The 15399-nt window shown below is 56.8% G+C and overlaps 1 protein-coding gene across 1 annotated transcript in view; it reads right to left on the minus strand.

Annotated features, from left to right (window-relative positions):
• Positions 1-3521: 3521 nt before the first annotated feature.
• Positions 3522-15399, minus strand: part of SUPT16H (SPT16 homolog, facilitates chromatin remodeling subunit) — a gene marked incomplete at its 5' end in the record, with an annotated part of 44898 nt that continues 33020 nt past the window's right edge. Inside the window, 5 exons of the mRNA XM_057414790.1 lie at positions 3522-3653; positions 5317-5394; positions 6686-6815; positions 10085-10214; positions 14761-14930. Coding sequence (XP_057270773.1) covers positions 3529-3653; positions 5317-5394; positions 6686-6815; positions 10085-10214; positions 14761-14930 — 633 coding nt within the window. The remainder of the gene's footprint in view (positions 3654-5316; positions 5395-6685; positions 6816-10084; positions 10215-14760; positions 14931-15399) is intronic.

Here is a 15399-nt window from a genome sequence, read left to right on the forward strand (position 1 = left end):
CCCCCATTTTTACCCAATTCCCCCATTTTCACCCCACCCCATTTTCCCCCCATTTCCCCCCATTTTTGCCCATTTTCCCCCATTTTCACCCCATTTCCCTCATTTTTACCCAATTCCCCCATTTTCACCCCATTTCCCCCATTTTTACCCAATTCCCCCATTTCCCCCCATTTCCCCCATTTTCACCCCATTTCCCCCATTTTCACCCCATTTCCCCCCATTTTCACCCCATTTCCCCCCATTTTTTCCCGTTTCCCCCCATTTTCACCCCATTTCCCCCATTTTTACCCAATTCCCCCCATTTTCACCCCATTTCCCCCATTTTCCCCCCATTTCCCCCCATTTTCCCCCATTTTCCCCCCATTTTCCCCCCATTTTTTCCCCCCATTTTCCCCCATTTTCACCCCATTTCCCCCCATTTTTTCCCATTTCCCCCCATTTTCACCCCATTTCCCCCATTTCACCCCATTTTCCCCCATTTTCCCCCATTTTCCCCCATTTCCCCCCATTTTTACCCAATTCCCCCCATTTTTACCCAATTCCCCCCATTTTCACCCCATTTCCCCCATTTTTACCCAATTCCCCCCATTTTCACCCCATTTCCCCCCATTTTTACCCAATTCCCCTCATTTTCACCCCATTTCCCCCCCTTTTGACCCCCCAAAATCACCATTTTCAGCCAAAACCCTTAAAAAAACCCAGTTTTGCCTTTATTTAGTGCCTGGAAAAGAAGGGCCCCAATGGCACCCAATGGGACCTCAATGGGACCCAATGGGACCCTATGGACCCAATGGGACCTCAATGGGACCCAATGGCACCCAATGGGACCCTATGGGACCCAATGGCACCCAATGGGACCCTATGGACCCAATGGGACCCTATGGGACCCAATGGCACCCAATGGGACCCTATGGGACCCTATGGACCCAATGGGACCTCAATGGGACCCAATGGCACCCAATGGGACCCTATGGGACCCTATGGACCCAATGGGACCCTATGGGACCCAATGGCACCCAATGGGACCCTATGGGACCCTATGGACCCAATGGGACCTCAATGGGACCCAATGGCACCCAATGGGACCCTATGGGACCCAATGCACCCAATGGGACCCTATGGACCCCAAAGGCACCCAATGGGACCCTATTGACCCCAATGGGACCCAATGGGACCCAATGGCACCCAATGGACCCCAATGGCACCCTATGGACCCCAATGGGACCCTATGGGACCCAATGGCACCCTATGGGACCCTATGGGACCCAATGGACCCCAATGGCACCCAATGGACCCCAATGGGACCCTATGGGACTCAAAGGGACCCAATGGGACCCTATGGGACCCAATGGCACCCTATGGGACCCAATGGAACCCAATGGGACCCAATGGGACCCTATGGGACCCAATGGGATCCTATGGGACACAATGGGGGGGGTCCCAACGCAAAGGGGGGGGCCCCATAGCCGATAAATAGAGCTCAACAATAAAAAAAGGGGGGGGGGGATTTTGGGGTCAGAAAGGGGGATTTTGGGTCAAAAAACGGGGGGGGATTTTGGGTCAAAAAAGAGGGGTTTTGGGTCAAAAAAGAGGAGTTTGGGGTCAAAAAAGAGGGGTTTTGGGGTCCAAAAAGGGGGGTTTGGGGTCCAAAAGGGGGTTGGGGGGGCAAAAAGGGGGGGATTTGGGGTCCCCTTCAGAAATGAGCAAATTTGGAGGAAAAAGGGGAAATTTGGGGGGAAAACGTGAAATTTTGAAGGGAAATCGCGGGATTTGAGAGAAAACCTTCAAATTTTGAGGGAAAAAGGTGGAATTTGAGAAAACTCCTGAATTTTTCACGGAAAACGATGAAATTTCAAGGAAAACCTCCAGATTTTGAGGAAATGCCCCAGATTTTGAGGAAATTGCCAAAAATTTTGAGGGAAACCCCCAAATTTTGATGAAATCCCCCCAAAACTCAAGGAAACTGCAAAATTGCAAGGAAAAGCTCCATTTTTTACGGAATAACCCAGAATTCTGAGGGAAAAACTTCAAAATTTCAGGAAATCCAAAAAAAATCAAGGGGAAAACTTCAAATTTTCAGGAAATCCCCCAAATTTCAAGGAAAACCGCCAAAAGGCCGAGGGAAAAGTCAAAATTTCAAAGAGATCTCCAAATTTTGCGGAAAACCTCCAAAATTTTGAGGAAAACCATCGGAATTCCCAAGGAAAACACCAAATTTTGAGGCAAAATCCAAGCATTTCAAGGAAAACTGTCAAAATTCTGAGGAAATCTCAGAATTTTGAGGAAACCCTCCAAAATTTGATGGAAAACCATCAACATTTCAAGGGAAACAGCGGATTTTCGAGAAAAAAAACGAAATTTCAAGGAAAACCTGCAACATTTCAAGAAAATCTTCAACTTTCGAGGAAACCCTCCAAAATTTCAAGGAAAACCATCAAAATTTCACTGTAAAACATCAACATTTCAAGGAAAAGCTTCAAAATTCCAAGGAAATCTCTTTTTCAAGGAAATCCCCCAAATTCCAAGGAAAACCTCCAAAATTTCATGGGGAAACCATCAACATTTCAAAGAAAACTCTAAATTTTCAAGGAAATCTCAGAATTTTGAGGAAAACCTCCAAAATCTCTGGGAAAACCATCAAAATTTCAAGGAAAATCCCCAAATTTTTGTGGGTACCTCAGAATCTCAACAAAAAACCTCAAAAATTTCACAGAGGAAAAATCCAAATTTCAAGGAAATTCAGAATTTTGAGGAAAAACCAAATTTCACGGGAAAACCATCCAAATTTCAAGGAAAACTCTAAATTTTCACAAAAATCTCAGGATTTTGAGGAAAACCTTCAGAATTTCACGAGAAAACACTGACATTTCAAGGAAAGCTCCAAATTTCCACAAAAATCTCAGAATTTTGAGGAAACCCTCCAAAATTTCACAAAACAACTTGAAAATTTCAAGGAAATCCCCAAAATTTCAGGGAAAACCCCAACCTTTTCAAAAAAATCTCCAAATTTTTCAAGGAAATCTCCAAATTTTTCAAGGAAATCTCTGAATTCTGATGGAATCCCAAAATTTTGAGGAAAACCCTCCAAAATTTCCCAGGAAAACCATCAAAATTTCCAGGAAAACTCAAAATTTTCACAAAAATCTCAGAATTTTGCAGAAATTCCCCCAAATTTCACGGGAAACGCCCCAAATGTCAATGAAATCTCAAAATTTTGAGGAAAACCCTCCAAAATTTCATGGGAAAACCATCAAAATCTCAAAAAAACCTCGAAATTTTCACAAAAATCTCAGAATTTTGCAGAAAACCCCCAAAATTTCACGGGAAACACCCCAAATTTCACGGAAATCTCCCAAATTTTGAGGAGAGGACCCCTCCTCCCTCCCCCCCAATTCCCCCCCCCCTTTTTCCCCCTCCCATTGACCCCAATGGGACCCCATTGACCCCAATGGACCCCAACGGAGCCCAATGGGTCCCCATTGACCCCAATGGGCCCCCATTGACCCCCAAGTTGTGGGGGGGGCTCCTTCACTTCCTCTTCTTCTTGGGGGGCCCCGGTGGGGGGCGGTGGCTCCCGCGGCGCCCCCCCGGCGCCTTCCTCTTGCGCCCGCGCCCGCGCTCCTCCTCCTCCTCGTATTGGCTCTCGCGGTCGGCTGCAGTGGGGCAGGGGGGTCAGTGGGGGGCAATGGGGGGCAATGGGGCGCAATGGGGCCAATAGGGACCCATTGGGGTCAATGGGAGTCAATGGGAGTCAATGGGGGTCAATGGGGCCAATAGGGACCCATTGGGGTCAATGGAGACCCATAGAGGGCAATGGGGTCAATGGGGACCCATAGGGGGTAATGGGGGGCAATGTGGGTCAATGGGGGGCAATGGGGTCAATGGGGGTCAATGGGGGTCAATGGGGTCAATGGGGGGCAATGGGGGGCAATGGGGGGCAATGGGGGTCAATGGGGCATCAATGGGGTCTCATTGACCCCAATGGGTCCCCACTGACCCCTTATGGGCCCCATTGCACCCTATGGGCCCCATTGACCCCAATGGCTCCCCATTGCCCCCCATTGACCCCAATGGCCCCCCATTGACCCCATTTACCCCTATGGGTCCCCATTGACCCCAATGGCCCCCCATTGACCCCACTGCCCCCTATGGGTCCCCATCGACCCCATTGCCCCCCATTGCCCCCAATGGCTCTCCATTGACCCCAATGGCCCCCCATTGACCCCATTGACCCCTATGGGTCCCCATTGCCCCCATTGACTCCCATTGCCCCCAATGGCCCCCCATTGACTCCCATTGCCCCCCATCACCCCCCATTGCCCCCTATGGGTCCCCATGACCCCATTGCCCCCCATTGCCCCCAATGGCTCTCCATTGACCCCAATGGCCCCCCATTGACCCCATTGACCCCTATGGACCCCATTGCCCCCATTGACTCCCATTGACCCCAATGGCCCCCCATTGACTCCCATTGCCCCCCATCACCCCCCATTGCCCCCTATGGGCCCCATTGACCCCATTGCCCCCCATTGACTCCCATTGACCCCAATGGCCCCCCATTGACTCCCATTGCCCCCCATCACCCCCCATTGCCCCCTATGGGCCCCATTGACCCCATTGCCCCCCATTGACTCCCATTGACCCCAATTGACCCCATTGCCCCCCATAGCCCCCCATTGACTCCCATTGACCCCAATGGCCCCCCATTGACTCCAATTCCCCCCATTGACTCCCATTGATCCCCAATGGCCCCCCATTGACCCCCATTGCCCCCCACCCCCCATGACCCCATTGACCCCATTGACCCCCCATTGCCCCCCATTGACTCCCATTGACCCCATTGCCCCCCATTGCCCCCTATGGGCCCCCCATTGACTCCCATTGCCCCCTATGGGCCCCATTGACTCCCATTGCCCCCCATTGCCCCCCACTGACCCCAATGGGTCCCCATTGACTCCCATTGCCCCCCATTGACTCCCATTGACCCCAATGGCTCCCCATTGACTCCCATTGACCCCCATTGACTCCCATTGCCCCCCATTGACTCCCATTGACCCCATAGCCCCCCATAGCCCCCCATTGCCCCCCATTGACTCCCATTGACCCCCATTGCCCCCCATTGACTCCCATTGACCCCATAGCCCCCCATAGCCCCCCATTGACTCCCATTGACCCCCCATTGACTCCCATTGACTCCCATTGCCCCCCATTGACTCCCATTGACCCCATTGCCCCCCATTGACCCCATAGCCCCCCATAGCCCCCCATTGACTCCCATTGACCCCATTGCCCCCCATAGCCCCCTATGGGCCCCACCTTTGCGGGCCTCCTCTTCCAGCTCATCCCAGTCTTTGCCGCTCTCCTCTTCGCTGCCCAAGGACTCCTTGGAATACTCTGGGATGGGGGGCAGAAAGGGGGCTGGGGACCCATAGGGACCCATAGAGACCCATAGAGACCCATAGAGACCCATAGAGACCCATAGAGACCCATAGAGACCCATAGGGACCCATAGAGACCCATAGAGACCCATAGAGGCCCATAGGGACCCATAGGGACCCATAGAGACCCATAGAGGCCCATAGGGACCCATAGAGACCCATAGAGACCCATAGAGACCCCATAGAGACACATAGAGACACATAGCAAGCCATAGAGCCCCCACAGAGCCCCTATAGAGCCCCATAGATCCCCATAGAGACCCCATAGACACCCATAGACACCCCATAGAGCCCCATAGATGCCCATAGAGCCCCCTAGACACCCCATAGACCCCCCATATCCCCCCCACAGACCCCCACAGAAACCCCATAGACCCCCATAGACCCCCCACAGACACCCCACAGACCCCCATAGACCCCCATAGACACCCCATAGCGCCCCATAGACACCCCACAGACACCCATAGACACCCCATAGACACCCATAGACCCCCCTAGGCACCCCATAGCCCCCCCATAGACCCCCATAGCCCCCCCATATCCCCCCATAGACACCCCATAGACACCCATAGACACCCATAGACCCCCATAGACCCCCCAGACACCCCATAGACCCCTCATACCCCCCATAGACCCCCATAGAAACCCCATAGACCCCCATAGACCCCCATAGACCCCCCATAGACCCCCATAGACCCCCCATAGACCCCCATAGACCCCCCATAGACCCCCATAGACCCCCCATAGACCCCCCATAGACCCCCCATAGACCCCCATAGACCCCCATAGACCCCCCATAGACCCCCATAGCCCCCCCATAGCCCCCCATAGACACCCCATAGACCCCCATAGCCCCCCATAGACACCCCATAGACCCCCATAGACACCCCATAGCGCCCCATATCCCCCCCATAGACACCCCACAGACCCCAATAGACCCCCATAGACCCCCATAGACCCCCATAGCCCCCCCATAGACCCCCATAGCCCCCCATAGCCCCCCATAGACCCCCATAGACACCCCATAGACCCCCATAGACCCCCCATAGACCCCCATAGACACCCCATAGACCCCCCATAGACCCCCATAGCCCCCCCATAGCCCCCCATAGACACCCCATAGACCCCCATAGCCCCCCATAGACACCCCATAGCGCCCCATAGGCCCCCATAGACACCCCATAGCGCCCCATAGACACCCCATAGCCCCCCATAGACACCCCATAGCGCCCCATAGCGCCCGGTACCTGACTCCTCGGCCTCGGAGGAGTAGTCTTCGTCGCTGTCCTCCTCCTCCTCCTCGTAGTCCTCCTCGGAGGGGTTGAAGGTCTCGTCCTCCATCTCCGACTCCGATTCGCCCACGTCGGCGTCGCTGCCCTGGGGGGCGGCCGTGGGGCAGCAATGGGGCAGCAATGGGGCGGCAATGGGGTGGCAATGGGGGAGCAATGGGGTGGCAATGGGGCAGCAATGGGGTGCCTGTGGCGTTGCTATGGGGCAGCAATGGGGTTGCTATGGGGCAGCAATGGGGGAGCAATGGGGTGGCAATGGGGGGGCAATGGGGCGGCAATGGGGCAGCAATGGGGGAGCAATGGGGCAGCAATGGGGCGGCAATGGGGTGGCAATGGGGCAGCAATGGGGCAGCAATGGGGTGGCAATGGGGGCGCAGTGGGGGGGCAATGGGGCAGCAATGGGGCAGCAATGGGGCAGCAATGGGGCAGCAATGGGGGATCAATGGGGCGGCAATGGGGCGGCAATGGGGCAGCAATGGGGCAGCAATGGGGGAGCAATGGGGCAGCAATGGGGCAGCAATGGGGGGCCAATGGGGCAGCAATGGGGCGGCAGGGGGGGGAGCAATGGGGCAGCAATGGGGCAGCAATGGGGGGGGGCAATGGGGCAGCAATGGGGTGGCAATGGGGTGGCAATGGGGGAGCAATGGGGTGGCAATGGGGGCAAGCAATGGGGGGGCAATGGGGCAGCAATGGGGAGGCAATGGGGGAGCAATGGGGTGGCAATGGGGAGAGCAATGGGGGGGCAATGGGGGAGAGCAATGGGGGGGCAATGGGGCAGCAATGGGGTGGCAATGGGGCAGCAATGGGGGAGCAATGGGGCAGCAATGGGGCAGCAATGGGGGAGCAATGGGGTGGCAATGGGGCAGCAATGGGGCGGCAATGGGGGAGCAATGGGGCAGCAATGGGGCGGCAATGGGGTGGCAATGGGGCAGCAATGGGGCAGCAATGGGGCAGCAATGGGGCAGCAATGGGGCGGCAATGGGGTGGCAATGGGGCAGCAATGGGGCGGCAATGGGGTGGCAATGGGGCAGCAATGGGGGAGCAATGGGGTGGCAATGGGGGAGCAATGGGGTGGCAATGGGGCAGCAATGGGGTGGCAATGGGGCGGCAATGGGGTGGCAATGGGGGAGCAATGGGGGAGCAATGGGGCAGCAATGGGGCAGCAATGGGGCAGCAATGGGGTGGCAATGCGGCAGAAAAGGGGGGGCAAGGGGGCAGCAATGGGGGAGCAATGGGGGGTGGCAATGGGGCAATGGGGGAGCAATGGGGCAGCAATGGGGCGGCAATGGGGTGGCAATGGGGCAGCAATGGGGCAGCAATAGGGCAGCAATGGGGCAGCAATGGGGCGGCAATGGGGTGGCAATGGGGCAGCAATGGGGCGGCAATGGGGCAGCAATGGGGCGGCAATGGGGTGGCAATGGGGGAGCAATGGGGCGGCAATGGGGTGGCAATGGGGGAGCAATGGGGCAGCAATGGGGCAGCAATGGGGCAGCAATGGGGCAGCAATGGGGGAGCAATGGGGTGGCAATGGGGCAGCAATGGGGCGGCAATGGGGAGGCAATGGGGGAGCGATGGGGCAGCACTGGGGCAGCAATGGGGCAGCAATGGGGCAGCAATGGGGCGGCAATGGGGCAGCAATGGGGCGGCAATGGGGGAGCAATGGGGCAGCAATGGGGCAGCAATGGGGTGGCAATGGGGCGGCAATGGGGGAGCAATGGGGCAGCAATGGGGAGGCAATGGGGGGGCAATGGGGCAGCAATGGGGGAGCACTGGGGGAGCAATGGGGCAGCAATGGGGTGGCAATGGGGCAGCGATGGGGCGGCAATGGGGCAGCAATGGGGGGGCAATGGGGCGGCAATGGGGGAGCAATGGGGCAGCAATGGGGTGGCAATGGGGGAGCAATGGGGCAGCAATGGGGCAGCAATGGGGCAGCAATGGGGGAGCAATGGGGTGGCAATGGGGCAGCAATGGGGCGGCAATGGGGTGGCAATGGGGGAGCAATGGGGGAGCAATGGGGCAGCAATGGGGTGGCAATGGGGCAGCAATGGGGGAGCAATGGGGCAGGAATGGGGCAGCAATGGGGCAGCAATGGGGCAGCAATGGGGAAGCAATGGGACAGCAATGGGGAAGCAATGGGACAGCAATGGGGCAGCAATGGGGCAGCAATGGGGCGGCAATGGGGCAGCAATGGGGCGGCAATGGGGCAGCAATGGGGCGGCAATGGGGGAGCAATGGGGTGGCAATGGGTGAGCAATGGGGCAGCAATGGGGTGGCAATGGGGCAGCAATGGGGTGGCAATGGGGGAGCAATGGGGCAGCAATGGGGCAGCAATGGGGGGGCAGTGGGGGTGTCTCTGGGGTGTGTATCTATGGGTCAGCCATGGGGTGTCTCTGGGCTTTCTATGGGGCTATGGGGTCCCTATGGGGTGTCAATGGGGTCCCTATGGGGTCTCTATGGGGTCCCTATGGGGTGTCAATGGGGTCCCTATGGGGTGTCAATGGGGTCCCTATGGGGTCTCTATGGGGTCTCTATGTGTCCCTATGGGTCTCTATGAGTGTCTATGGGGTGTCTATGGGTGTCTATGGGCTCTCTATGGGCTCTCTATGGGTCCCTATGGGGTCTTTATGGGGTGTCTATGGGTCTCTATGGGGTGTGTGTGGGGTCTCTATGTGTCTGTATGGGGTCTCAATGGGTCTCTATGGGGTCCCTATGGGTCTCTATGGGTCCCTATGTGTCCCTATGGGTCTGTATGGGTCTCTATGGGTCCCTATGGGGTGTGTGTGGGTCCCTATGGGGTCTCTATGTGTCCCTATGGGTCTCTATGTGCCCCTATGGGTCTCTATGAGTGTCTATGGGTCTCTATGGATCTCTATGGGTCCCTATGGGGTCTCTATGGGTCCCTATGTGTCCCTATGGGGTCTCTATGGGTCTCTATGGGTCTCTATGGGTGTCTATGGGGTGTCTATGGATCTCTATGGGTCTGTATGGACTCTCTATGAGTGTCTATGGGTCTCTATGTGTCCCTATGGGTCCCTATGGTTCCCTATGGGTCCCTATGGGTCCCTATGGGGTTTCTATGTGTCTCTATGTGTCCCTATGTGTCCCTATGGTTCCCTATGGGTCCCTATGGGTCTCTATGGATCTCTATGGGTCCCTATGGGTCCCTATGGGTCTCTATGTGTCTCTATGTGTCTCTATGTGTCCCTATGGGTCCCTATGGCTCCCTATGTGTCCCTATGTGTCTCTATGTGTCTCTATGGGTCTCTATGTGTCCCTATGGTTCTCTATGGATCTCTATGGGGTCTCTATGTGTCCGTATGCGTGTCTATGGGGCGCAGGTGTGGGGCGGGCGGGTACCTCCCCCTCTGGCTCCAGGAAGCTCCACCCCCCCTGCTCGAAGAAGCCCTCGGGGTCGTCCACGATGGTTTTCATGATCTTGGTCCAGTTGAGGGACTGCACCCCCTCCGTGTACTTGAGGTCACAGGAGCTGGGGGGGGGAGGGGAAATGGGGGGAGGGGTGGGGGAGGGGGAAATATGGGGGTTAAGGGGGAGAAATTAGGGGGAATGGGGGAAATTAGGGGGAAATAGGGGGGAAATGGGGGAGGGGGTGGGGGAGGGGAGGAATGGGGGAGGGGTGGGGGAGGGGGAGTTGGGGGGTTTAGGGGGGAATGGGGGAAATAGGGGGGAAATGGGAGGGGGTGGGGGAGGGGAGATGGGGGGTTAAGGGGGGAAATGGGGGGAGGGGGGGGAATGGGGGAGGGGGGTGGGGGAGGGGTGGGGGAGGGGGAGTTGGGGGGTTTAGGGGGGAATGGGGGGGAAATGGGAGGGGGTGGGGGAGGGGAAATGGGGGAGGGGTGGGGGAAGGGGAATTGGGGGGGAAATGGGGGGAAATGGGGGGGAAATGGGGGGGAATTGGGGGGTTAAGGGGGGAAATGGGGGAGAAATGTTGGGGTGGGGGGAATAGGGGGGTTAAGGGGGGGAATAGGGGGAAATGGGGGGTGAGGGGGGAAATATGGGGGTTTAGGGGGGAATGGGGGGAAATAGGGGGGAGTGTGGGGGGGAGGGGGGTGGGGGAGGGGGAAATATGGGGGTTAAGGGGGGAAATGGGGGGAAATTGGGAGGGAAATGGGGGGAAATGGGGGGAGGGGGTGGGGGAGGGGAGGAATGGGGGAGGGGTGGGGAGGGGGAAATAGGGGGGTTAAAGGGGGGAAATGGGGGGGAGGGGGGGGAATGGGGGAGGGGGGTGGGGGAGGGGGTGGGGAAATAGGGGGGTTAAGGGGGGGATGGGGGGTGGGGGAATAAGAAAGGGGGGAGGGGAGGGGTGGGGGAGGGGAGAAAAATACAGCGTGAATTGGGGGTTAAGGGGGGTAAAGGGGGGGGATGGGGACGGGGGGATGGAGGTGATTGGTCCATAGGGATGGGATGAAGGAGATGATGGAGATGGGATGAGGGAGGTGATTGGTCCATAGGGAACCAATGGGGATGGAGATGATGGAGATGACGGGGATTGGTCCATGGGGATGGGACAATGGAGATGATTGGTCCCTGGGGAACCAATGGGGATGGATGTGTGGGTCCCAGCCCCATAGCGCCCCCTACTTGAGCCACTCCTTGATGGGGTCGAGGGAGGCGACGGGGATGGCGTTGATCAGGGGGGGGGGGTGGAGATGGAGGTGATTGGTCCATAGGGAACCAATGGGGATGGAGGCGATTGGTCCATAGGGAACCAATGGGGATGGAGGTGATTGGTCCATAGGGATGGGATGAAGGAGATGATGGAGATGGGATGAGGGAGGTGATTGGTCCATAGGGAACCAATGGGGATGGAGGTGATGGAGATGACGGGGATTGGTCCATGGGGATGGGACAATGGAGATGATTGGTCCCTGGGGAACCAATGGGGATGGATCCATGGGGCAGAGGGGATGAGGATGGATGCGATTGGTCCATGGGGAACCAATGGGGATGGAGATGATGGAGATGACGGGGATTGGTCCATGGGGATGGGACAATGGAGATGATTGGTCCCTAGGGAACCAATGGGGATGGATCCATGGGGCAGAGGGGATGAGGATGGATGCGATTGGTCCATGGGGAACCAATGGGGATGGATGTGATGGAGATGACGGGGATTGGTCCATGGGGATGGGACAATGGAGATGATTGGTCCCTAGGGAACCAATGGGGATGGATGTGTGGGTCCCAGCCCCATAGCGCCCCCTACTTGAGCCACTCCTTGATGGGGTCGAGGGAGGCGACGGGGATGGCGTTGATCATGGGGGGGGGGGGTGGAGATGGAGGTGATTGGTCCATAGGGAACCAATGGGGATGGAGGCGATTGGTCCATAGGGAACCAATGGGGATGGAGGTGATTGGTCCATGGGGAACCAATGGGGATGGATCCATGGGGCAGAGCGGATGGGGATGGATGCGATTGGTCCATGGGGAACCAATGGGGATGGAGGTGATTGGTCCATAGGGATGGGATGAAGGAGATGATGGAGATGGGATGAGGGAGGTGATTGGTCCATAGGGAACCAATGGGGATGGATCCATGGGGCAGAGGGGATGAGGATGGATGCGATTGGTCCCTAGGGAACCAATGGGGATGGATCCATGGGGCAGAGGGGATGAGGATGGATGCGATTGGTCCATAGGGAACCAATGGGGATGGATCCATGGGGCAGAGGGGATGAGGATGGATGCGATTGGTCCATAGGGAACCAATGGGGATGGAGGTGATTGGTCCATAGGGATGGGATGAAGGAGATGATGGAGATGGGATGAGGGAGGTGATTGGTCCATAGGGAACCAATGGGGATGGATCCATGGGGCTGAGCGGATGGGGATGGATGCGATTGGTCCATGGGGAACCAATGGGGATGGAGGTGATTGGTCCATAGGGATGGGATGAAGGAGATGATGGAGATGGGATGATGGAGGTGATTGGTCCATGGGGAACCAATGGGGATGGATCCATGGGGCAGAGGGGATGAGGATGGATGCGATTGGTCCATAGGGAACCAATGGGGATGGAGATGATGGAGATGACGGGGATTGGTCCATGGGGATGGGACAATGGAGATGATTGGTCCCTAGGGAACCAATGGGGATGGATGTGTGGGTCCCAGCCCCATAGCGCCCCCTACTTGAGCCACTCCTTGATGGGGTCGAGGGAGGCGACGGGGATGGCGTTGATCATGGGGGGGGGTGGAGATGGAGGTGATTGGTCCATAGGGAACCAATGGGGATGGAGGTGATTGGTCCATAGGGAACCAATGGGGATGGAGGTGATTGGTCCATAGGGATGGGATGAAGGAGATGATGGAGATGGGATGAGGGAGGTGATTGGTCCATAGGGAACCAATGGGGATGGATCCATGGGGCAGAGGGGATGAGGATGGATGCGATTGGTCCATGGGGAACCAATGGGGATGGAGATGATGGAGATGACGGGGATTGGTCCATGGGGATGGGACAATGGAGATGATTGGTCCCTGGGGAACTAATGGGGATGGATCCATGGGGCAGAGGGGATGAGGATGGATGCGATTGGTCCATAGGGAACCAATGGGGATGGAGATGATGGAGATGACGGGGATTGGTCCATGGGGATGGGACAATGGAGATGATTGGTCCCTAGGGAACCAATGGGGATGGATGTGTGGGTCCCAGCCCCATAGCGCCCCCTACTTGAGCCACTCCTTGATGGGGTCGAGGGAGGCGACGGGGATGGCGTTGATCATGGGGGGGGGGGTGGAGATGGAGGTGATTGGTCCATAGGGAACCAATGGGGATGGAGGTGATTGGTCCATGGGGAACCAATGGGGATGGATCCATGGGGCAGAGCGGATGGGGATGGATGCGATTGGTCCATGGGGAACCAATGGGGATGGAGGTGATTGGTCCATAGGGATGGGATGAAGGAGATGATGGAGATGGGATGATGGAGGTGATTGGTCCATGGGGAACCAATGGGGATGGATCCATGGGGCAGAGGGGATGAGGATGGATGCGATTGGTCCATGGGGAACCAATGGGGATGGAGGTGATGGAGAAGATGGGGATTGGTCCATGGGGATGGGACAATGGAGATGATTGGTCCATGGGGAACCAATGGGGATGGATCCATGGGGCAGAGGGGATGAGGATGGATGCGATTGGTCCATGGGGAACCAATGGGGATGGATGTGATGGAGAAGACGGGGATTGGTCCATGGGGATGGGACAATGGAGATGATTGGTCCCTAGGGAACCAATGGGGATGGATGTGTGGGTCCCAGCCCCATAGCGCCCCCTACTTGAGCCACTCCTTGATGGGGTCGAGGGAGGCGACGGGGATGGCGTTGATCATGGGGGGGGGTGGAGATGGAGGTGATTGGTCCATAGGGAACCAATGGGGATGGAGGTGATTGGTCCATAGGGATGGGATGAAGGAGATGATGGAGATGGGATGAGGGAGGTGATTGGTCCATAGGGAACCAATGGGGATGGAGGTGATGGAGATGATGGGGATTGGTCCATGGGGATGGGACAATGGAGATGATTGGTCCATGGGGAACCAATGGGGATGGATCCATGGGGCTGAGCGGATGGGGATGGATGCGATTGGTCCATGGGGAACCAATGGGGATGGAGGTGTTGGAGTTGATGGGGATTGGTCCATGGGGATGGGACAATGGAGATGATTGGTCCCTGAGGAACCAATGGGGATGGATCCATGGGGCAGAGGGGATGAGGATGGATGCGATTGGTCCATGGGGAACCAATGGGGATGGAGATGATGGAGATGACGGGGATTGGTCCATGGGGATGGGACAATGGAGATGATTGGTCCCTGAGGAACCAATGGGGATGGATCCATGGGGCAGAGGGGATGAGGATGGATGCAATTGGTCCATAGGGAACCAATGGGGATGGATGTGATGGAGATGACGGGGATTGGTCCATGGGGATGGGACAATGGAGATGATTGGTCCATGGGGAACCAATGGGGATGGATGTGTGGGTCCCAGCCCCATAGCGCCCCCTACTTGAGCCACTCCTTGATGGGGTCGAGGGAGGCGACGGGGATGGCGTTGATCATGGTCACCTTGCGCCCGTAGTCCTTGTAGACCAGAACCATGTCGAAGTTCTTGAGGTGGAACTGCACCCGCTCGAAGTGGATGAGCTCCAGCTCGTCCAGGGTCACCACAAAGGGGGGCTGTGGGGCAGCAATGGGGCAGAGCTATGGGGCTGGACCCATAGCGCCGACCCATAAGTACTGCTGGGACCCATAGGGTTCCTCTGACCCATAACTACAGCTGCGATACATAGCAATGTCCCATTAAGCGCAGCTGGACCCATAGCACTGCCCCATAAGTACCACTGGGACCCGTGACCCATAACTACAGCTGGGACCCATAGGGTTCCTCTGACCCATAAGTAGGGCTGGGACCCATAGCACAGACCCATAAAGAGAGCTGGGACCCATAGGGCTCCTCTGACCCATAACTAGGGCTGTGACCCATAGCGCTGCCCCATAAGTACTGCTAGGACCCATAGGGTTCCTCTGACCCATAAGTACAGCTGGGACCCATAGAGCTGACCCATAAGTGGGGATGGGGATGGGGATGGGGATGAGATCCAGCTTGGCAAAGGTCACCACGAAGGGAGGCTGTGGGGCAGCAATG

The sequence above is a fragment of the Pezoporus wallicus genome, unplaced genomic scaffold (assembly GCF_028554395.1).
Source record: "Pezoporus wallicus isolate ANWC-B61680 ecotype Strahan unplaced genomic scaffold, APGP_CSIRO_Pwel_v1 contig_10710, whole genome shotgun sequence".
NCBI classification, from domain to species: Eukaryota; Metazoa; Chordata; class Aves; order Psittaciformes; family Psittacidae; genus Pezoporus; species Pezoporus wallicus.